The 24649-nt window shown below is 40.4% G+C and overlaps 1 protein-coding gene across 8 annotated transcripts in view; it reads right to left on the reverse strand.

The window, feature by feature from the left end:
- Nucleotides 1–1590: 1590 nt before the first annotated feature.
- The window catches only part of dgkh (diacylglycerol kinase, eta), a 58987-nt gene continuing 35928 nt past the window's right edge, over nt 1591–24649 (reverse strand). For 4 of the 8 annotated variants that reach the window (XM_086144863.1, XM_086144860.1, XM_086144859.1 and 1 more), the window contains 21 exons: nt 22691–22853; nt 21605–21713; nt 21061–21282; nt 20518–20609; nt 19758–19857; nt 19377–19674; nt 18866–18994; nt 17652–17786; nt 17401–17518; nt 17157–17267; nt 16894–16990; nt 16190–16297; nt 14380–14493; nt 12620–12754; nt 12274–12434; nt 12060–12165; nt 11280–11372; nt 10262–10381; nt 9970–10075; nt 8550–8680; nt 1591–5629 (listed from right to left, as the gene is read on the reverse strand). In XM_086144863.1, coding sequence (XP_086000989.1) covers nt 5543–5629; nt 8550–8680; nt 9970–10075; nt 10262–10381; nt 11280–11372; nt 12060–12165; nt 12274–12434; nt 12620–12754; nt 14380–14493; nt 16190–16297; nt 16894–16990; nt 17157–17267; nt 17401–17518; nt 17652–17786; nt 18866–18994; nt 19377–19674; nt 19758–19857; nt 20518–20609; nt 21061–21282; nt 21605–21713; nt 22691–22853 — 2735 coding nt within the window. In that variant the 3' untranslated portion in view covers nt 1591–5542. Of the gene's footprint in view, nt 5630–8549; nt 8681–9969; nt 10098–10261; nt 10382–11279; nt 11373–12059; nt 12166–12273; nt 12435–12619; nt 12755–14379; nt 14494–16189; nt 16298–16893; nt 16991–17156; nt 17268–17400; nt 17519–17651; nt 17787–18865; nt 18995–19376; nt 19675–19757; nt 19858–20517; nt 20610–21060; nt 21283–21604; nt 21714–22690; nt 22854–24649 lie in introns of all 8 variants that reach the window. The other 4 variants (XM_086144857.1, XM_086144861.1, XM_086144862.1 and 1 more) reach the window with 4 other exon arrangements.

Raw genomic sequence — 24649 nt, forward strand, 5'->3', positions numbered from 1 at the left:
ACAGAAGATTCAGCCCTGCTGTAATAGCGGGAGCGTCGTTTTCTACTTTGATGGCATGTTCAACTCGAATTGCTCTAATTGTGAAAGTGATTGTGTAAATAAGGAGTTTCAGTGCTGTTGTAGCTTTTGGACGCAGACTAAAGGTGATGAGAATGAGCTCAGTGTTTGCTTGCTCTTCAGAGGAGACATACACATCTTTGCAGCTGTGAAGCCGACGCTTGCATAATGTCAGGCCAATAATGGCACAGCAGACCGGAAAAACAGTTTTGTTTCTTGTCATGAACGCCTCCAAGCGGCGTCGTATGACTCAAGGTCCACATGGTGAAGCTGCTTGTTGTTGAGATCCATCTGGCACCATCATTTATTTACATGAAATGAATAGTTGTCATAAATGTTCTATATGGTTTTTACATTGTTGCTCTGCTCTGTTCAATGGGTCTAAGTGAAGAGAAGGATCGCTCCTCTGGATTTTCATGGTGAAAGTTTTGTTCATTTCATCATTTTTTTTCCTCTGAAGTTTGGGGTCAAAGAGCAAAGGATATCACTCACATTGAATACAAACCCGAGGGAGGCTTTATGATTTCATGATTTGGGGCTTTATGAATAAAAACTGGTCATTTGGCTTGAGAATGTGTCACCATTAAGAATGTAAGACATTTTCAACTTTTAGCAATGGAAACCATTTGCTTCTCATCTGGTAAAGTGAGGAAATGAAAACACTTTATATTATTATTTTCCATATTTTGAATACTTTTATGTAGATTTCATCTATCTTGTATATGTCAGATGAAACCAGTTCGATAGAAAACTCTGCGGGCGACTCAAACTCAGATGAAATCCATGTGATGATTATTGTGTTTGCCTCCCGGGGAAGAAGTGAAGTCAGTTGAGAACTGAAGAGATAGAACTGAATCAAAAGAAGGGGAAAAACAAGAACACAAGTCGCCACAAGTAGATAAAAGTCATTAGGCAACCGTGATCAGGAAAATAGGATGAACTGCAGAAGAAAGCAGCTTGTAGTAATGCAGACGGAGGGTTGGGTGGAGAGCAGATGAGTGGAAACATTTCGAGAACAATGTGGAAGGAACTGATCCTCGGGGACGTCATTTTCCCAGAGACCTTCAAATATCACAGATGGCCCTCAGTGCTCAGTCACAATGTAGCTATTGAAGTCTCAAATGATACATTTGTTTTCCCTAACTCGTATAAGATATGATGGGAAGGTCACGTTCTCACGGGCCACACTAATCTCATTTAGGTCTCTTGCAAACCTGTCTCCCGATGAGGACATTACATTTTGAGTTTTCTACAACTTGTGCTCCATTTGACTTAACCAAGACTTCTAGTCCTTATAAGTGGACTGTTGTCCTATGACTGTAGGCATGAGGCCATTATATATATAAATATATTTACAGATGCGTGTGTGTTTGATAATTTATGAATAGATAAATACATAAATGATGAAAAAACACATTCGAAGACTGAGTTGTTTTTGTACGTAGCAATGTATTACTGGCCACAAATAGCTTGGAATTACTGAAACAAGGATAACAAAGTGAGATGCAAAGCAAGAATGAGACTCAAACAAACTAAATATGCATTTGGTTTTATTGAAGAAGAGAGATATGAATAGGTGGCCTGGTTTAAGGCACCTTAAAATGTACAACAAAAGCTGAACCATTTATTTATTCAGAATACAAAAATACACATCTCAGTGACTCCAAATTGTAATAAATAGTTAACCATGCATTCTAACCATAAAAAGGCACAGAAAACAGTCATGTAGTAGTCATTAAAATTATCAACTACTTTACCAAATTCATTGAAATAGTAATACAGGTGACAACTGTAACATTATCTTCAAAATGTGAATACACAATGCACATCATATACCTTAGGCAATAAATATGTAAATATTGTTTATACCTACATATATTCTTAAAAACTAAAACTGTGCCATTGTAAACATAATGTAAACAAATGAAACTCAACTTTACTCCCATCACGTTAAGAGACCATGTCAAAAACTATATTTTATCGGGTCAAATAATTGTCCTTGCATGTTAAATGTTTATTTTCTTTTTGTAAAATTTATTTTAAAACAGGCAGTTTGCAGCATTTTTTTTTTACAGACCACTGGAGAATACGGCAAGGAAGAAAGATGGCAACTTCCACATTGCATGGAGAAGTCAAGCGTTCCCTCACCATGAGATTTGAGATCGACAGCACCTTGCAGACACTTTGGGACATATCAATCTACCCAGACAGCAACAGTGTCGGAACTTCATTTTGGCATGATGGGGAATAAATGGTCATGACGCCAAACATGATATGGAAAAAAGGCAGCAGTTTCACTTCACTGCGGGATAACGTGATGGCTGTCGCTTTGACTGATCAATATATGTAGATCTTCAGGGAGAAAGAGCGGCGCAAGAAAAAAATGGAGTAAAAGATTCTCGGATATCTATAAATTAGTGGTTACACTTATCTTTGGCTATCATTTGCTGAACTAAAAAAAAGTGGTCTTATCTTGCCAATAGACCGACTATGATGAATAATGTATGTGACACAGGTGATTGTCAGTACAGGCGACGATGAGGCGATTGTACTGTGGCAGGGACGGCAGAGATGTGATAGGACGCTCCCTGGTGGTAGTACAGGAGCATGCCTACTCCGAATCCTCCCCCAGGAATCGCTCTCATTCTACCATCACTCGGGAAGCTCTGATTCACGGAAGCAGGTGAAAACTTGTGCGCCTGCTTAGCTCATAGCACTCAATCCTAAGAAAATAAAACAACCTTTCCTATCAACCGAACCCTCGGCTACTGAGGGATTAAGGAAGAAAAGAAGAGCATGTCAGAGCTGATAGCAAAGTATGAACTAAAGAATGTAATTGGAACGTGGTAAAGCTAAAACATCATTCAGTGACACGGAAACATCGGCTGGCAATGGTGTAGATATGCACTTGCAACAAAGGTAAAATATGCCATTGCTGTAGTACATTACATACATAGGCACACACACAAACACACACACACTTGCTTGTGCAGCTATCAAAGTGAGGACAATCGCCGACACTGGGGTTCCCAAAGAGGGAGTCGTTTCAATAGAATAGAAAAATGATTGGGTATCACATGTTTTAACCACATATTTTTTTAAACTGTTAAAAGAACAATGCAAGACGGTGAAAATAGCAGGAAATGACACTTGCAATGCACTTGACTGAAACACACATTCACATCGTCAGAGAACACTGTGCATAAATGAGAAAATAAATATGTGGGAGTTTGCAAAAAGTCATTCCTTCATCTATGATGAAGGAATGACTAAGGAATTCCCCCTAAAATTAACGGGAAATATTGGAATGATTTAATGTAATGTAATTGAAAAAATGAGCAAGAAATAACTGTGATTTTAATCTGTGATAAACTGGATAAAATTAACAAAAGGTCAACAGACCATCATATATTGGGAGTGTTGAGGATCTCAAGTCTTTAGCACCTTTATTTTGGAATTTGCGAAGGTTGCCAAGCCCCCTGACCATAACCCTAAATGTCTGACTATGTGCCAAACTCTGAAACCCTGATTCCATTATTTTACAGCCAGGTCTTAGACCGCAAAAAGAGAGGCTTAAAAAACGACCAACCAAGACGTCCTCACTTAGATAGAAGTACAAGTACACACTCGCAGCTCCATGTTACATATTAACACAACAGTCATGTCTGCCCATCCCACTCTTCCCACTGACACCCTCCTACTTTATTATCCTGGAAGCACAGAGGAGCAAAACTAAAAACTAGTAAACTGCTGGAAAAAATCTGTAGTCAGTCAGAAAAAAGCCGTCTGTGGTTCTTATTCCTAAAATCGAATCCTCAAACCTCAGAGAGGAATACATGTACAAAAAAAACTCTCAAGGTTTTCTACTGAAAAAACATCATGCTGTAGACAGTATCAAAACAAGAGATAAAATATTGCACCATCATTCGAATACAACAGCATTATCATGTACAAGAGATTAGAGCAAAGGTCAACACAACTGTCATGGTGTCAAACACAATCAAATGTGTAAGCTGTTGACAATTCATGCCATGTCAGTGATCTACAAACGCATTAGACTACAACACTTACAAACATTGTTTGCATACACTAGTATACTGTATATACAGTGCATATATATCTGTACACCTTAGCATCAGCTATAGAAACATACCCTGTAATGCCACCAGTATTTTTTTTAAGAATAAGGAAGTCTTCCATCAGCATCTCACTTGCAAATAGAAAGAACAAAAAAGAAAATTAAAAAAAAAACAAAACTGCACTCCCACAACACTATGCAGGCAGTGGATCAACTGCTCTATGATGCTTTCAAAAACTGATATCTAACGCTTATCCTCATTAGTGTTAAATACTGTATTAAACCTCCATTAGCTGAAAAGTTGAGGTGAATGATTGATTGGATGTAATTCTATATGGGTTAGTGCTCACAATCACAACTAGAGGCAAAAAGTGCACCTTAAATAAAACAGTTTTAGCTTTTCATGATGAAAATACCAAGTCCTCCCACATTGAATGGAAATCACTCCTGAATTACGATACAAAGAATCAAAATCTGAAATTGTCAGATGATCCATGTTTTCCCAGACATTCACTTTGGTATTGATTTTCCGATCCACTGAAAACTTATAAACTTAAGAGAGACATTAATTCCATATAATGATACTTAATATTTGTTTTTTTAACCTTTCTTATGATATCTATCCATAAAGCACATTTTACACTAAATTAATTGAGATATGGCACTTGACACAGATCTTGGACACATCATTATCATGCAAAAAGGAATAAATTAATGCAAAAACCAAACAAAGTGTTTGATTTCAACCAAAACAGATGCTTTCAGTAGTAAAAAAAATTGCATCAAAATACTTTTGTCATGTAAAACTTGTTCAAGTGTTATTTTTCTTTTACACAAAAAAATCAAAACACGAATCATGCAATTAAACATATCTAAAGTTGAGCAAGAACAGCATAAAACATAATCCCACCGTTAAGAATCCCAACGCAGCTCCCAGACCGCCTTATCTTTTCTGACTTGGATTAACAGGGGTGCTTGAATGCATTTTCAGCTCTGTCAATACAAATAGCTAATTTTTACACATTTTTGAACCAAACTACATCCCTATGGGGGAGGGGGAGGAGGGGAACACTCATGGAAGTCCTGGTTTTGCTACCTGTTTGTTATTACGACGCGGATGATGAGTCAACTTTATTACAGTTAGTTGCATACCTTGTGTGCTGTGAGTGGATATTAACTTAAGAGATGACTCTGGTAAAGATCCATGACTTCCTTTATCACTTTCATCTGCTTTCTTGACAATCATTTTGGCACCAAAGCACAAACAAAACCAAGGCGTTCCGATCAGATGGATAAAATCCACATCTCCCTGAAAAGCCGTCTCCTCCGTCACTGTCTGCGGTGCTCCTGAATCCCTCCTCTCATGTGGGGGGAATGATTGCTTCTCAAGAAGCACCTGCTTCCAGGTTAAAGGTCAACCATGGAGGCCTTAGCCAGGTCCTTAGTTCCCTGGAGAATTCTCTTCATATGACCCACTTTCGATATCCCCAGATCCTGAAGACAAACAAGAAAACACACATGAAAAATCCCACTGACACATCTCTACCTGCTTTCTGTTTACAGTGTATGCGAAGTGTCCGATCAGGATTCGATCATTATACATTAACAAAGCTTGTTCTCACATTGCTTTTTATGTACATGGTAATAAGGTACAAAGAACTGTATGCACAAGGAGCACTACAATATTACTACTTCTTACAAGTCTAACGCAGTTAGAATTACCGCTCAAACATGATTCACAATGGGCCAGCACAAACAAGTTATACTAATATTTCATGAATCGTCAATTATTTAAACATCCATCGGTAACATAGCGACATGGTAGTTCACTTGGAGTCAGGTTTCTCTCCACCCGGGATATGTTTGCCTTTCTTGCAGCTTTCTTTTTGGTCTCAGTCACTCCCTGGTTGGTGTCACACCACTGAAAGCTTATGAGGTTTGCAGGCCAGATGCTATACACTATTTACTATGACAATGTTATGAAACATTAATTGGTTGCTTGATATCCAATTAACAGGCAAACCGAATTGGGATTTTGTTCATTTTTAATGTTCCCTTGCGAATTCAAATTTGGTAAATTAGTAAAATCCACATATTCATGAATATTCATGTCATGTCAAGTCACCGCCTGTAGCACATGTTGATGACATTTGAAATATAAATGATTTTCAAACTACAAATGAAATTAAATAAAAATCCAAATAAGATGTATAGCTGAAAAAATGTGATGTCATCTCATGAGGATTCAGTTTGCGAAAAGTTAAGTGAACGCATCAGGGAAACTGTAACTGCAGATAAACACGAACAGAACATCCGGTTCCAAAACAAACAAACAAATAAACATTTGTTTTTTTCTGAAAAAACAGGGTTCCCATCCAGAAGTGTTGCAACATAGATGAATGAACTTCGCAGCTGCGGCCTCCTCACTTTCTGCTCTGGTTCAGTTCAGTCCAGTTTGTCATTTACTCTTTCACCTTATCTGACAGTCAAACTTGGAGGCCAACATGCTATACATTGCATTTTCGTGGTTATCTACTTGTGGACGAGTGTCTGCACCAAAATCTGATCTACCTTTTTCCCCCTGCAGTGCACAAAGAACAAGTCAGTTTCACTCAACAGCTACAGCATTGAGCAAAACTAAGTGAGAATAAACGCTTAAATCATTTGTTTCAGTCACTATTTTATATTAAATTACACCCTCTAGCCCAACATGTGCACTTCTGTTTTCCACAACCCTACTTTACGGTAATCAGTAATCATTAGTTTTTACACTTAACTCATGCCTACAAATTCCAAAGTGCTGGCGACGGTGGAAACGTGGAACAAACAAAGATGCCGAGGACCCTGGCTCATTAAAAAAGGGAAACAACAATGACTTTGGACGTCTGAGGTAAAACAAAGCAGCCGTTTCAGCGGAGAATTCTTTTTACGTTTCTGTCGACATCAAGCTGTAGAGCTGTGGAGTTTCCTTTTTTTTCTCTTCATGGCCCACATTGGTTATAAACCACTTCATCTGACCATCGTGAACTGTTGAAGCTTCTGACACCCACCTGGGTGTGTGTGTGTGTGTGTGTGTGTGTGATGGGGAGTGTATTGAATCGTATAGCCAGTGCTGACTGATTGATGACTTGTGTTTTAATACAGAATCAACCCTTCCATCTGCATGATGTCATATAAATGTCAAATACTATCAGTTTGTTTTATGACTGACTAAGACGGATTTATTTCTGTAAAACCTATGTAACTCCCTCAAAGTTATCCCATGGTTTTACAAGATTATTGATTTAAAAACTGCAACATAGTAACAGCTTTATACATAACAGGTGAAAATTAACTGCAGGTCAAAGCCGTCATTGCATCCTGTTTATTTTATTTGTATACTTTTGGGGGCCGAATTTGGGGGTCAAAACTAAATGACGGCTATCAGTCAAAACAGCGAGGAGGCACTCTGATCCTAATAATAATGGGATCAAATAATGGGATTAAAAAAAAAAAAAACACTTCTTTTATGTTTTAAACCAGTTTTTGTATGAATAGTAACAGATTCTCACATGTTCACACATGTGAAAAAAATTATTATGTAGTTAATTACAATGTACTTACATGGGGACATCTCAACATATCGGATAACTACTCATTCACGTGCACTTGCATACATTTCAAAATGCCATGGCCTTGATAGGGCCTTAGCTTTCTGTCTTGAAAACAATTTCCTGTTACACACTGGATTAAATTTTGCAGTAAGATCTAAATAAACCATAAAATACTGATTAATCCTATGAATTCCACAAAGGGTTTAGTGTGATACATGAAAGCAAAAAGAATAACAAGCAAAGATGAGCTCTGAGGAGATTAATCTACAGTAGATACACATGTTGTTTTGAATTTTTTTTTATTTTTTATTATTCATGCCTGTGGAATAAAATGATAACTAGGCAAGAAAACCTCTTTCTTTTGAAACCCAGCAGCCTTGTCGTTCAGGTTTATGACATTAACCACAGAAGAAATTAGACATAAAATGCAAATGTTGACTCTCTTCATTGATGCAGGGGAAGACAATTGGGCTCATATCCCTAATCAGGTCACATGATCACTATTTCACCGGAGATGAAGACAGATCGGCGACGCAGGACACACACCGTAAAGCCTAAGCCGAGATCATCTTTATACGACACCTACACTTCCAGTCTGCCTACTCCACTGGTATATTCACTATCAAGAGGTACGCGGTTAGTGGGTTATAGCGAGTCGAGGTCACCAAGCAATGCTGGACAGTAAAAGCCAAGCAGAGCAATGCAGCGCAGACCATAGGCAGCAAAATAGGGGAAGACATTGAACAGACTGGAAATAAGAGACAAGACAGGGAGGAGACAGAGCAGATTCATTGAGGGGTTCAGCAGGTATGGGTGTTTACCTTTAGGTCCCTTCTCTCCAGGTGCAGCAGCTCCGAGCCTCGGATGTCGTGTCTGATGAAGGTGTCTCTGTACTCCCCGAGACTCAACTGCTCCAGCCAGACGCCCACCTCCTCTGTACCCCATCTCTCCACTACACACCAACATGCACACACACAGAGCAGAGCAGAGAGAGGCTCAGGGTGCCTCGCAGAATTGCACACACACACACACACACAGTCAACCCATCCCACCCACACACACACACACAAACATGCCCAATCAGACGCCACAAGTGTCGCTCTCACACCTCTGGCTCTGAGCATGTCTTTGGATGCACGACTGTCAAGAGAGGGAACAAGCCGTGGCAACTCACTGAAGGAGAGGATGTATAGAATAGAAGCATTTGAGGGAAGGGGAGAAGGTGTCGGCAGCTGGCGGAGGAAAGAGAAGCTTGAGAAAGGCTTTGAGAAGGTTGGTAAGAACAAGTTAGAGGCCGGTGGCGTTCCAGGAGGGTTCAGAGGCATGCAAACCAGCTCAGAAAGGGCAGAAAAACGAAAAAAGGTAAAGGGAGGCGGAGTCCTTTGCGGCCTGCAGAAAAACAGAGCCAAGCTCGTCGGGGAATATCATTCTTCCATATCCATCCGTGTTCAAACCAAATTCCCGACTGGTCGGATTTATTTGCTTGTCTCCGATTTAAATACTCGACCAAGGAAACCTTACTCTGTCCCCTTTGACGCCGCACCCAGAGCTGGAAGAGAGCGCCAACATAGGGTGGACCTCATACGCACTTTAGATGTCTGCGTAGCTTTAGGTATTTCATATGCCTGAGACTTGGAATGCACCTCGATTGAAATGGAGACATATCAAAATACGTCTGAAAGAATGGAAGGTGTTGATCACAAAAACACTTCTGAGGTTATGGGGAAAAGGCTTTATCGTTCAGTGTCACCCTGAAAAATTCTGCTGAGTGATGCTTCCAGAAAAACGGTATGTTTAAAGACACGAAAATGAGCCTGTCAATCACCAAGTTCTACAAGGTCTTGGCAGAATTTTATTTATTTTTTTGATATGAAAAAAGAAGCTTGTGTCATTTGTTTATTTTTAGAAACCTGAAAACTAAATGTAAGGGTTACGCAGCTGTCTGCGTGTGATAATTCAGACGTAAACACACTGATGTAGCTCAAATGAATGGCTTAGGGTTGGGGTGTGGCATGAGGTGGGAGGTAAGCTACTTTGACTGATTGTAACAGCCTTGTTTCAGCTTTCAGTAGCAGGTTATTACAATTTAATGCACTCACGAAGACAAAACAGTGTGCAGGTGGTCTAAATGACTAAATGTCTAAATTTTTCTTGTGAAAACCCTGTGACAGCAGGCGAACCGACACACCCCGACTTGACTCCCTGTCCTATGCAGGATACAGTCCGCTATGTATTTCCTACCTGACTGAGGGCTCGTCTTCTTTGCCGCCCTCTCCTTCTTGAACTTGGGCACTATGCGAAACATGCTGCTGCGACTGTTCCTCTTGCCGTAACCCAGAGAGTGGTCCTGGTACATAAGCACAGTCAACCTATAGCCTTTCATTTAGCTACTCAGCTCTCCGGTTACCTGGAGCCACGTTTTAAATACAGACGTGCGGTGCAATGCAAGCTTTACGAGATTCATGAAATCTACTTTATTGGTTTGACCGCACATTATCGACGTGCAAGGGTGGCGTTTTGCTGGTGCTCTTACCTCCTCATCGTTGGGCTGCAGTATATGGTAAAGCCAGGGGATCTCTCCCAGTTTGCCCATTTCCAACTCCACACTCTGCAGAGCACTGGAAAGCTGCTCCTCCTCTGGTGGGTCCAGTTGCTACAGAGTCAGGGGAAAGAACAGATCCAGATCATGCTGAATACAACACGAGACGAGTTGCAAAAATAATCGTCGAGTTTTTCTAAATTGGTCAATACTTTGCCGAAATCCCTCCTGTCACATAACGTTGACTGTCAATTTTTTAGTGAACCATTTTAGCTCAACCTAATCCGTCTCACGGTCCTTTTTACGGTTCCGTATGAACTCATTTGACGTAGCTGCTTGCTAATTGGTGGCGCTCATTAGCTCATTACCAGATACCTCTTTTGGACTGTGGAGCGCGACTTTTAAAAACTATTGTGGTCATCGGTCAGCCGTTTTCTTGCGACTTGAGACAAAATGGGCAGAAATAGCAAGAAATGGACCAACGAAGAGGTCAAGCTCCTTCGGCCTGCTCTGCCACAGAGGGATTTCCAGGGCTAGCAGAGGAACGTAAACATTTTCACCAAAATAAGTACGGAGTGAACTATCAGCAGGGGTTTTCACAAGGCGAAGCAGCGCCGGGAGAAAATAAAAACACTTAAATGTGATAGTCCATCGTTATTATTCGCACTGTGCAGAACATGAATGTGGGGATAACCTCGCCCGACTTGTTGTTTTCCTCTTTCTTGCGGCGGTTGGTTTTTGAGTGTGGCTCTTCAGGTACTACACATCCTGTGTGAATGTAAAACTAAAAAGTCCCCCTGGTGCAGTGTAACTCACTAACAAGAATGAAATTCGAGCTCGACCCTACTTCACCGACAGATCTGAACGCCATCGTCTATCCTTTTTGTTTTTCTGTGACAGTCATGACAAATAAGTGACTTTCTCCCCGAAACTTGGTGTTGCTTTTAAAGCCACAAAACTGTTGCAACAAAAAGAAATGGAGATATTAACGTTTAAAGCCAAGGTGACTCACCAGAGACACCCGGCCCACCAGAAGAGACTCGGTCTCGTTGTAGAGGGCTTTTACGGTGCTGGCCACCTCTATAGCCGTGTTCCTGGTCAAACTCTGGAGGTGGGATGCATGAGTCATTTAGGAAAATCTCACAAATCAATGGTACAAGAGACAAAATAGCACTTGTATTGTCAGCTTAGTTTCAGTTTACAAACAGTTCAGTTGCTTTCAGTGAGTCACTGCTCTGTCAAAACAAGCTAAACCTCAGCTGGAATTTTACTTTTTTTTTTCAACCGGCTAACATTAACACTGGGGATCCGAGGGAGGGCACGGCGCCACATAAAACAAGACAGCGTTTGCGCTAAATCCAAGCTGGGAATCTGTGAAATAAATGAAAATATTTTTCTCGGAGCCATTGTCGATCGTTAGCTTTGACTGATTCTATAACTGCGCCTGTTTTATTTTGTCGTGATTAATTCCTGGATAAGTTAAATGAATGAGACAATCAGATAGGTATCTAAGGTACATAAGATACAGTGCAACTTGTAAATTGGCCTGTTTATTGGATAGGTCATATAATAAACATAAAGCCCAATGCCAAAAAAATGCATGTTAGAAAATTTCATGACTTATAATAGGTGGTTAATTCATAAATGATCAATAAATGGTTAATTACAATTAATAATTTGCGCAATGCCAAGAAAGCCGGGTTCTCCTTGTTTTCCTTTAGTAGAGCGGTATGCATTAATGTAGGCCGGGCGGCGATCATTATCTGTCATTTGTACGCGTACTTTGTCGTACCTCTGGGAATTTTGGGTGCGTTTTGTTAATGGCGTGTGATGCGGCATTGACAGCATGAGCCAACTCTTGCTCAAGTAGCCCATTGGTCTTCGCAGCTTCGCATATCCTGAAATTACACAGATAACAAGTGAATAGAAAAAAATCCTAAGCAACCATCATCATCGTATGGCGTGTCTGTCAGCCTGTGCACGTAGAGAGGGGAGTGTATGTTTACCTAGTAATAAGCTCCTCTGCGGCGCGTGAGCACATCTGCACCAGGGCGGCCTCGTCCTCCGTTGCCAGGTCAACAGATTGCTGTGGATAGAGGTGAGGTCGCAGAGGAGGCTTATCGTACTTCAGCTTGTCCTCCCATGACTTCAGCGTGTTCTCAAAAGCCTGCACGGAAAAGTAAAATGATAAGTATTATCGTGTAAGGCGATACTTCGATGACTTCATTAATTCCCCCCTCGGGCAGTTCCTCTCTGTTTTCAGTTACATTCGATTTTCCAGACACCTACTGCTCTTCCCTCGCCCCTCCTTTCCTCTCTCCCTCTCTCCCGCCCTCCCAAAATGTTTCTCACCCGGTCTCTGGTGAGCATCTGAGCTCTGTTCTTGTGCTGGATCTTGATCACTCCGGGCGGTTGGATCCACGCCTCGCCGTCCACCTGAATGGGAACGCCTTCATCGCCCAGGATAGTGATCTTCACTGTTCGACACTGAAAAGGGTGGGGAAGCCCAGATTAGGCACGTGTTTTTCTTACACACAACTTTGATTCTTTTCGTAAAGTGTTATTGCAGAAGGATATAATCCTATATAGCAGGGGTCCCCAAAATTTTTCCTGCGAGGGCCAAATAACTTTTCCCTTCTCTGATGGGGGGCCGGGCCTTTGGAACAAAAAGTACAATGATCGCAGAGGTGTCTCGACGTAAACATTTATTGTTTTTCCGGAAAGCCACACGTAACCAAAAATGAACCCTTTCTGGGATCTTGACAGGAAAAAAAAATCAGAAAATAAATAATAACATTATTAATGAATAATGTCTTTGTCTCATCTCTTGACAGATGAGATAAACAGCCTTGTCTTTGAATTTAACAAAAAAAAAAAATTGTTTGTCCACTGCAGACTAAATACCTTGCATTCTGTATCAATTTTTCCCTTACTTAATCTTTTCGCCATTATTCCGTGTTATTTGACAGGGGTGTGTCCAGGTGTCTGGGATTTTTTTTTTTTTTTTTTTTTTTGAGGGAGGGGTTTTAGATAAGGCACAGACTGCAGAGGGTGTAATAGAATGTTACGTTCTATGCATGTACAAGTCATGATTACGTGGCCCGTATGAAAAAAAAATCCTAATGCATCTCTGGTATTGTTCGGGAGCCGGACAAAAGTGGAGGCGGGCTGTCGTTTGGGGATCGCTGATATAGGATATAATCAATGTAGTTCTTTCACATATCTATCTTAGTTATTGTATTTTCTATACGTCTGCTTATGTAGAATGTGCTGAACCTTAATAGGAAGAAGCTAATGGGAAATAAAGTCCATACTGCTACTATGGCCTAATAAGATACTTATTACAGTTATGTTAATATATTGATGATGAGTCATCCTCATCATGAATATTTTCAATAGCATTAGACAAAAATAATTCTAATTGGTCAATTTCATCTAGCATTTAAAATGTGTAACTTCAACACCATGGGAGTGGTTTTTCAAAAGGGCCTAAAAAGAGCTTGGTTTCATAATCGGCAATATTGAAAGTATTGATTAACAACACAAATAAGCCACGACTGAGATTTAGACCCAACAGCTATAAAATAGCATTTTTAACAGTTAATAGTTACATGGAGCTGAAAAATAATCACACCTGTATAATTTCTAATAATGTGGCCGAGATAATGCTAAATGACAACATAGTAGATCAGTTAATATCACTAAATACTGAGTTAGAGATTTTTTTATAACCAATAGGAAGAGATTATTAAGGTGTCATGTGTGTTCTTTAGCAGAAAGTTATTTTTTTAATTGGTGCATATTAATAATCTTATAATCTAGAAATGAAATGAAAATGATTATGTTACTTTGGTTAACCTTATGTAAATGTAAAAAGAAATATAACAGCATGAATGGATTTGTAATTCTGCTTTTTATTCCATTCATCTTTACTTGCTCATATTAATGGTTTGACAAAAAAGGGATCTATCAATCAAGCTGTCTTGTTTTCATTGGAATAAATCCAACATAAATCACATTCCAGACAAAAAAGCTCTTCTCCCAGTGACTGATTTCCGTTCGTTCCTGCTAAAGAGCTGCGCAGAGGAAGTATTTGTAGAGTGTGCTTTCACCTGTGCTATGCGGTGGTGTTGCAGCTTGATGACTCTGGACACTGCCATCTGCATGCTCCCAAACACAGCCACCACTTCCAGGATCTTATCGTCAAATGAGGGGGCGCAGAAGATCTGTGGAAGGAGCCGATGACGGATTACCGTTGACAAATCACGTGAAAGGACTAGAATGTGGGTCTCGATTCGGCGAGATATAGCATCTGTGCAAATAGTTCACTTTTTTAAAGTCCAATTTGATCTAAAGAAGAGATGTTCCCCCAGCTGCATGTGAAGAATATTGGGAGTATTTATAGCAGCTGGATGGAAAGTTTGGGAAGATGTCAAATAAAGGCACATATTCATTACAATTTACACATTGAGGAAATGACAGGGAGCAGAGCTGGAAGTAGCAAAGATGAAGATGTTGAGGTTCTCTTGTTGAGGATGGATAGGATCAGGAATGAGTCCATCAGAGGACAGCACATGTTTGATGATTTGGGGATAAAGTCAGACTGAGACGTTTTGGACATGTTTGAAGAGGGATCGAGAATACATTGGTAAGAGGATGCAAGGGTTGGAACTCCAGCACCCCTGATACCCTGATTGTGGGATAAGCAGAATAGATAATGCATTGATTAATGAATAAATTAAGTCCAGAACAATATTTTGGTTCATTCATGTAATTTAAATACAGTTCAGTTTTTAATATATAACTACAGCTATATTTGGCAACATAGGCAGCTATAGGAGTAACCTGCCAATGCTTTAAGAATATCTCCCTCTTTTTGACCCTTTCCGTTGTCCACTCTTAAAAACAATAAATAAGCAATTTTTCTTTTTTTGTATCTGAGGTAAGTGCACATTTAACCACATGTGTTGTCTTGTGAGCCGGCAGCCACTAGATGGAAACCAGCACACATGTTGCCAGTGGAGGAAGGCACATTGAGTGTTTGTGCAATAAATGTCCACTTTCCTTCGACACGTTTTAACGTACTTGAAAAACCTGTTAAAAGTTGCAAAATAGGCCATGCGTCAATATGCAAATATTCTTAATTCAAAGTTTAAACCGCCGGTTATGACACCGAAAAAATGCATTATCAGGTTTTCACACAAAACTAAGAATATTCTTGCAACAAACTACTGTTGACATTCTGCTTGAAGGTAAATGTGTTAAACTCAGATTTCAGGTTAGTTCCCAAGTTCCCCCTGTGTGAGTGAGTGAGTGAGATAGGCGTGTGTGTGTGTGTGTGTGTGTGTGTGTGTGTGTGTGTGTGTGTGTGTAGCTCGATGACAACATTTGACCAAATCTCCTCTCCCTCTGTCCATTTCCTACACTCCAGTGAAACACTTACATAACCAAATGCCAAATGCATATACTGTATGTGTGTCCAAGGATAACCTCTGTGGAGGCTCACTCAGGGGTGTGTGTGTGCGTGTGTGTGTGTGTGTGTGTGTGTGTGTGTGTGTGTGTGTGTGTGTGTGTGTAAAGTGACACTCTAATCCCTCAGCAGCCCTTGTGCCATGAGCCTTAAACAAACAAGCACAAATATCTCCCAAACATCCCCGTGCCTGCAGCCTCCAGGCATCCAGGGTCATGCTAGACCAGGACCCAGGCTCCAAAGTTAATACAAGATAAAAAGGGAACGTGAAGGAGAGATGCAGAGAAAGCAAGGTGGAGCATTGATTCATGACTCTTGCCAAGTCCTGACATTGGCCTGAGGAGGAAAACATCCTTTTTCCGCTCCAAAGGTGACCTGAGTCGCCTGTGTCTCCAGAGTGAATGGAACATTACACAGTGTTCAGAGGGAGTGTTAAGTGTAAATGGACTCACATCATCCTCCTTGGTGCCTCCCCAGAAGTTGGTCCCGCCAGCGTAGCTGGGAATGTTTAACACCGCAATCCCCTGAAGGCTGGGCAGGGGGATGTACTGGCCGTCGCACTGTTAAGCATATATAACAGGCAAATCTCAGCTGTCTGCTATATGAATTGACAAGTTGAATAAACTTTTCATAGCTGAGGAAGTACATTAAGAGAGAGCTAGTTTGTGGATTTACAATATTGTAACGTTTTAGTGAGGGAAACATCTGGGTGACGGTAAAATGTCTGTTTAATGAGCAATAGCTGTTGTCGTTGCCACAGCCGCGCCACATGAGCCTGCAATATAACTAGCCCTTCCTGCTCAATTCCGGGTAAAAAAAAAAAAAAAAATCCTTGCACCGCAAATCACACCCACGTCATTTCCAACAATCCCAAAAAAACACAGAAAACAAGCATTAACATAAACCCCAATATTCGTGACACCCTACAACTTGTTAACAACAGCGAAATATGTTAACTAAATAAATGAAGTTAAAATTAAATGAAATTTGATTACATCTTGTTTAATTAAGCAGAATCGTTTGCGAGTGTGTTTGGATTTTTAGAAAAATTTCTTGCACGGTATAAATGTCATTTTATAAAACAGGTTTATGCGTGATTTAAAAACCTATGGTCACACTTGATGAAACACTGAAACAGGTGACTTCTTCTTCTCACCTCTAACTGGACCTTTTGCTCCAGGTTCTTGTAGGTTCTCTGCAAAAGCTCCTTGGTGCCCAGAACACCATACCACATCATGTTTTTGGTGCGACTCCTGGACACGAATAGGTAGGAAGTGAGATAAACAGACCAGGGTCAAACATGAACCAAAAGTCTCATCCATCAGCCACTCTTCAGTGGTTCATACTGGAAAAAGGAATCTGGAGCGATGATGATGATTATGAAAAGAAAGAAAAAAAGGAAATAAATAAAGCACCCACCTGCATTTTTCTGGGTGTTCTTCTCGCTTGTTGTTAAACTCCAGAGAGATCTTGGCATCCAGGCCGATGCCAAAGTAGTTGTTCATCACACATTTCTCCATGTAGCCCTCTCTGAGTGGAGAAAGCACGCAGGCAGACACTCAGCATGAGGGTGCGAAAGGGTGTATAAATAGATTCCTACATGAAGGACAGTGAAAACAGACTTTTAAATAGAAGAACAAATAAAAAATAAATGGGTTCTTACAGCGAGTCGAGGTCGGGGTCGATGAAGGGTGTGGCGCCAAAGGGATCGATGTTGGCCAGCAGCATCTTGCTAATGATGGAACTGCCAGCGATGGAGGCAGCAAGACCAGCACGCAAGCCTACACACACACACACACACAATACATTTATCGTGTATATTAAAATATTGAAATCATCTCTTCCTTCTGTGACAAAAGAAGAAAAAAAATAGAATTTATACATGAGTTGAGCTCTGCTGGTCTCTGTGTTTACCAGGGCAGATGATGCGCGTGTTCAGTACAGGGAGGTTCTCCTTGCTGGTGGTGAAGGGGGTGATGGTGAAGGAGCCGTAGGCCTGAGTGCTGCGACTCACCCTCCTCTCCTCCGGGGAACACGAACTCTTTATGGCTTTATGGCACACAGAAAATAAACCATATCCCTTTTAGTTCTTTATTTCCAATCAAATTCTTTCACATGAAACAGAACCATTACTTTCAATAAACTGAATGAGAAGGAACATGGAGTAATACTGTATATTATACTGTATACAGTAATAAACATTAATACTTCATTGTACATCTCGCTGTATATTAAAACAATTCACTATACAAATAGGAGAATACCTGAAAAATAGCAAATATAAGTGTGCGTTTCTTTTTGCATTGTTTTTACTATTGTATATTACAATTTTTTCAGAATTTTATGTGAATTTTGCTGAATTTTGAATAATGTTTCTGCACAGGTAGCAGGTAGATGGACTTGTGGCATTGGTCTGTGACATGTTACGAACACACGTACATTCTCAGTGTGTGTTTCTTCATCTGGGTCCACGTTCAGGAAGTAGTAAGGAGGCAAGAAGAGGAAACATGGAGAGGACATAAAGCAGGGGGGGCTTGTTACCTCCTCATCTTCCAGTGGCTGGAAAATGTGTGGAAGGAAGGAAGCATGTCTATGATAAACAGGAAGAACTTGTGCCCCTAAGACAATAACACATCCTGTGGCCAGTGCACACACACACAGACATGCGCGCACACACACACACGCACACACACACACGCACACAAAGCAACATACATATAGTCAGTCCAGCGCTGACTCTGTGATGGCCTTTCCCTCATGGTTTCAAATGGCGCTGTCATTAGATAGTTTTGCAGGAGGTGGAAAGTAGTGAAGCTTTTTAATATAATCCTTTGGCTCATTCAGGAGCGGAAGTACTATTTGTGTCAGCTGTTTCTTTTTTTCCACGAGCACTATTTTATTTTGTTCTGTGTTGATGTTTAATATCCACAAGGTGGCAACATAAAGTCCTGTAATATCTGATGGACATTTGTTCCCTATGAAGGAGGACAAGAGTCGTAGCTCATATCGAGCAGGCCACACGGCACGGCCGCCGATCCGGGATGTAAACATAGCGCACGTGAGTCCGAACAGGGCGGGAATAAAAGCCTGGGGTTTGAGTCCTGTCAGACTTGGTGCACTGAACTCACACGGCAAGACCTCCAGTTCCTTGGTGTCTTCGTCCTTCTCGCTGTCCCTGTTCTCCTCCTCGCTGTCCTTCCTGAACTCCAGAGGAGACGGCAGCTCGGCCTCCTCCTGCACGTTCTGCTCGTCCACCACTGAGAGGAAGCGGCAATATGCATTTTAATCGAATATCAACAAGTGGGCAGTCAAAGTGATTAAGACATGAACGCAGTGCAAACAAATATCCATAGTGATCCCCCTTACGAGCAATATTGAATAAGAAATAAACAATGTGATTGTCAGCAGTATGAATAACAGTTTGCACAAGTACATGAAACACATACACAAAAAAATGATAGCTCTACTTTAACAAATAGTAACACAACTTCTTTTGACAATCTAAGTTTACTTGATCTGTATGATGGCAGTTTCCTTTTGAGTGTAAAAGGTGATGTCTCGGACTTTGATGGGATTTACGCTCAACCATAATATATAATCAAAGATGAGCGGGCAACATTAGTGTTTGTGTGTTCGTACCTCTCTCCGCCTGCTCTATTATCTGTCGGACAGCTTTTTTCAGACTGTTGGCCCTGAGCATCAGCTGATCCCTGCTCCTGAAAAGAGCGCGCGGGGAACCGCCGCCTCCTTTTTCCGTCTCCTCCTCTTCAAGCTTCTCCTTCAGCTCCGTCAGACTCTCCTCACTGACCTCCTCCTCCTCTTCCTCTTGCTCTTCCTCCACTATGGGGGGCGTGGAGTACGGGAGAGGAGGCAGAGCCTGGCACTCGGTGTTGAGGGTGTGGAGGAGAGAGTCCAGTTTCTCATTGAGGATGGAGCACTGGTGGACATGCACAGGAGAAAGGAGGGGCTGCAGCATGTTAACATGAAGGAGCCCTGCCTTTCCTGAAGTTCACATCTTACTTTTAGAGACATGGTGTCACACTCCTCAGCGTTCTCCGTGCTTTTTTCATAGGCTTTACCCACTTTGGCAACAAAGTCCTTTACAGTCTCACACAGGATCCTATGAACCAAAAAAAAAAAAAACAACAATATAAATATATATATATATATATATATATATATATATATATATATATATATATGTATGTATGTATGTGTATGTGTATATATATATATATATATATATACACACACACACACACACACACAATTAAATGGTGATTACATCATAGCAAATGTCACAGTCCAATGCTTTTCTAAAAAGTCCCTTGTCTCGCTCTCTATTTATCTCTAGTTGCTGTATTTTTGAAATGCATCTTTAAACGCACTTTAGATTTATTAGTTTTATATTGATGTCTTGAATACATTTTGTTTTCAAAAATTTGTTCGTTTTCATTTTACTTTCATTAATAATGGCATTTCGAACCAAATTTTATCCTTTTAATGTTGTAAAGAATTGTATTTTGTCATTTTCAGGGTCTCCCCAAATGCCCCCCTGAAACCCTGACTGCAGGGTAAGTGGTATAGATAATGGTTGAATGCATGAGTGAAAGAATAAAAATAGCAACAATAATGATAACTATAATAATGAAACTCAAAACTAGAACAAAGACAATTGTAAAACTTGTGCATGACTTTTTTTTTTTAACTGTGCAAAATAAACCTGGATGCAAAAAAAACATGAATAAATAAATGTGTGAGGACTGTCGGAAACCCTCACTTGGCAGAGGAGATGACCACCGAGTGCTGGTCCGAGTTGAGGATCTTCGTGAGGTGAGCAGCTACTGAATCTTCATAGGTTGAAATGTGAAACTATAACAAAAACAGGGAGCATGTGTTAGACATCATGTGATGTTTAGAATCGTCCGATGCAGGACTTTTTCAGAGTTTATAAGTGTTCAGTTATATATACATTATACACATGAACATTGATTGTGTTTACTCACTGCACTGTTACATTTCATTAAAAAAAACGTGATGATTCTTTTAGAACAAGACTACAGTTTGTAAATATTGAAAATGTGATACTTTATTTACCTTAGCCCAGAAAACAAATTTGGTATATCCACCCCACAATCATCCCTTTCTTACTGAAATATTTTGTGTCACTAAGAAAAAAAAATAAAAAAAAATTCATCAAATGTCAGACGATCTCCGGCACGTGTCCCGGTTCCTCTTGCTGGCGTATGCATGTGTTTGAATCCCTCGGGCTTTGGTTGTGTCTACTGATGCGTGTGAATATCTGTCAACTCTGGCGGAGTACCTGGCAGCCGTCGGACCCCTCAGGCGTGGCGGGGCAGCTGTGTTTGGGCGGGATCTTAATCTCGTAGGTCATGATGCTCCAGCGGTCCAGCATCTTAGTGCTGGCTCTCTCAAGCTTTTCCAGGATCTGGGGCAGCTGGGTGTCGTCGTCACACGACGGGCCCCAGCCCAGCACCCGTGCCAGGTCATTGCCTGTACCCAGGGGCAACACCCCCAGCTGGCACTGCAAGCACACGCAAGGGTTTTATTTGACATCAGGGAATACTTGCATGCTGCCTTCTGAATGAGTGTGTGTGTGTGTATGTGTGTGTGTGTTTGCATTTTTGCTTCTGTGCATAATGCGTGCAAATCTTTGTGTAAGCTGGCCAAGAGCAAAGTCAAAGAGAGCAACGAGACATTGACCACAGTCACAAAACTATTTCCTTCTTGTGCCACTTTTGTGTGTGTGTGTGTGTGTGTGTGTGTGTGTGTGTGTGTGTGTGTGTGTGTGTGTGTGTGTTTTACAAATTGATCAGATTTGGAGATTGCACCTTAGGTGTCTTTACCTGTTTGTGCAGATTGAGTTTGTCGATCTCAGAGAGGACCCAGCCCACACTGCCATCGCCACCGCACACCAGAATGCGGAAGTTGTCAAACTTCTGGAATAGGCGTAGACTGCCGATGACAATCACACACACACACACACACACACACACGCACACACACCAAAAAATCCATTGGTTATTCCTTTGATTATTCCTTAACAACGATATCTAAATGTGATCCAAATCTAGAAAATGAGGGCCAACTAAACAGTCCTGATCTGAAATCTTTATTAATTGTGCCCATTTATTGTTTACTTCCTAGTAATTATCATATTCATATCATATCATTACATTACATTACATTACATTACATTGCATTTGGCAGACGCTTTTATCCAAAGCGACTTACAATATCATATCATATCATATCATATCATATCATATCATATCATATCATATCATATCATATCATATCATATCATATCATATCAACATATTATCAATTTTAATCAACTAAAAAATAATCTGTTTTTTTCCAGAAATTAATTTAATATTAAATAATTGTTTTTTCAAGTCCTTTGTCAATTAAGCCAGTATATATTTTAAATAACTTCCAAAATACCAAAAAAAAAAAAAAAAAATTCCTAAGTTGAGGAACATTTAAAAAGGTCCTCATAATGAAGCAAATCTTAGATTTTCATCTATGCTTTTCTTCACCAAAACAGACATCTTGGATTTTCAATCGCAAACTACTGCTCATATGATGGATTACAAACCACTCATTTATTTGTCAGTTTCATGCGAGTGGTGGGATCAACACACGTGTCCTTGAAGTCTTGTCAAAACCTTCGTGGGAACTGGACATGAATTTCTTCACTTAAATATGTTTCACCCCTCATCCGTGAGGCTTATTTTGTTCTAATGACCCGTGGGGAGTATCTGAATAGAATTGCCAGGATTCTGGGCGGGTCCAGGTTGTGGTGTCTTATTATTTAAAGGAAGAAATTCAAGTCCAGCTGCTACCACAAGAGGATTTGGACAAAAATTCACCATGACCCTACTGACTGAGAACCTCCACAGACACGTCCATGAAAACGCTTTCCTCACCCGAGGTGTGGACCGCCGTTGACCAGGTCGAAGACTTGTGCAGGATTTAAGAGTTGCTTAAAGCGTCGCAGGAATTTGACTCCTTGGTTGTCACCACTTTTGGAATTGACAAAAACCAGGAGGGGACTGGCACAAGAGGGGGGGCAGGTGGCCTTCCAGAAGCCTGTGGACACAATGCACATATGTATATATCGTATCACACTTTTTGGTGAAAATGAACTGGAGGACTTTGGGGAATTCACACCAAATATAATTTTCTACATTGCATCATGGTCTTCTAAATGTTAGGTAATAATGTCCTAAAAGCCTTTATTAAATGTTTGTTACTATTATTATATTATTATTATTATTATTATTATTATATATTATTATTTCGTCATTACAGCATGATAAATAGATATAGTGAGTTACAATTATTCATTTATTGTCTAAAAAAGCTTTATAAGATGTTTTTCACCATTATTATGAATTAATGTGTTAATTAATAGTTGGTTATTAAGAGGATGACCGTGTTTACTTTAAATAAACATTTTATCGATTCTCATCAACTATAGGGGAGTGGGGAGGTTTCAAAAATGTACTTTAAGATCTGTGACTAACTGCACAGTTAATAGGTAGTAATGCATTTATTTATTGTCCATCAGTTCGTGCTGCACACAGGATTGCAAGGCCACCGGACCGAATAGCTCCTGACATGGGGATAATTAGTTAATGAAAAAGCATAACTGACTGAAAAAACAAACAAATAAATGCTTATAAAACCACTTTTGGAAACTTAAAACATATACTGAATGTTCTTAATTAGTTAATATAGTTATTCTGCTATGAAAGGCTCTTTATATACTACTAATAAGCATGCTAATGATGATTTATCCTCACAAAATATATATATATTTTAAGAATTATTTGGCAATAAGCTTCTTATTTGCATTTAATGCATTTATCCTCTCCTCTGTTTGCGTCCCCGGCGGAACAATTCCGTCATCTTTTTTAATAACCTGATCAAAGTCGTGGCACACGTGTGTAATAATTCACGGCACATGCCGTAAGACACGTGTCTAGAACATACATACTTATAATCACTAATCTGCAGAAGGGGGGGGGGGGGTTGTCTGCTCGGAGTGTAATCTGTATACAACTGGTGTGTGAACAGCTTTGTTTTTCAAAGAGGTACTCTCTTTGATTCCTCCCCCTCCTTCTCTCTCTCTTTCTCTTCGTCTGATCACGTCTGCACAGGCAGAATGGGGAGAGGGGGAGAAAGGGAGGGAAGGGGTAGTCACGACGCTGTGGCACGTGCAGCCGTCTGCCCCCCAGCCAATTACAACCAGACTCCCCCTTTTCCCAGCCTGCATTTGGGCAGATGGGGTCCAGGCGCATAAGGGAATAGAGAGGGAAAAAAAAAAAAAAGGACAGACACGGTGGATGTATTTTCTTTTTCATAAGCTCATCTTCCTTTTTCTTTTTTTTTTTCTTTGCTTTTGACATATCATCTTGCCTTTCATCTGGATTCCCCATCCTCCCTTTCTCTACCTCTTTTTTTTTTCTGTCCGCCAATTAGCTGATGCCAGCTTTTCACAGATTGAATGCCCGGTGTTTTTTTTTTGTGTGTGTGTGTGTGCGTGTGTGGGTGTGTGTGTGTGTGTGTGTGTGTGTGAGCTGCAACCACACTGGGTTCGGCAACAGTAATCCAATCACACATGCTTATCTGGGTCTGTAGTTGGGTGATTTCCATCGCAAGGGGGTTTAATGTGGACTGGGGCAAATACACACACACACACACACAGATTGTTAGAAGTGACTCATCATGTATATATGAACAAAGAAACACGCACTGTTGCGATACCCTCCTGGTGCTGAAAACAGAGCACTCAGATGTCATGTAGCATCTGCCATTTTTTTTTTTTTTGTGATGACAAGTTTGCCCTTGTTCTGCTTACAGCTGGGTGATATGGAAAGAAT

The sequence above is a fragment of the Fistularia commersonii genome, chromosome 4 (genome assembly GCF_037954325.1).
Source record: "Fistularia commersonii isolate RoL2024-O1a breed Wild chromosome 4, RoL_Fcom_v1.0, whole genome shotgun sequence".
Lineage (NCBI taxonomy): Eukaryota > Metazoa > Chordata > Actinopteri > Syngnathiformes > Fistulariidae > Fistularia > Fistularia commersonii.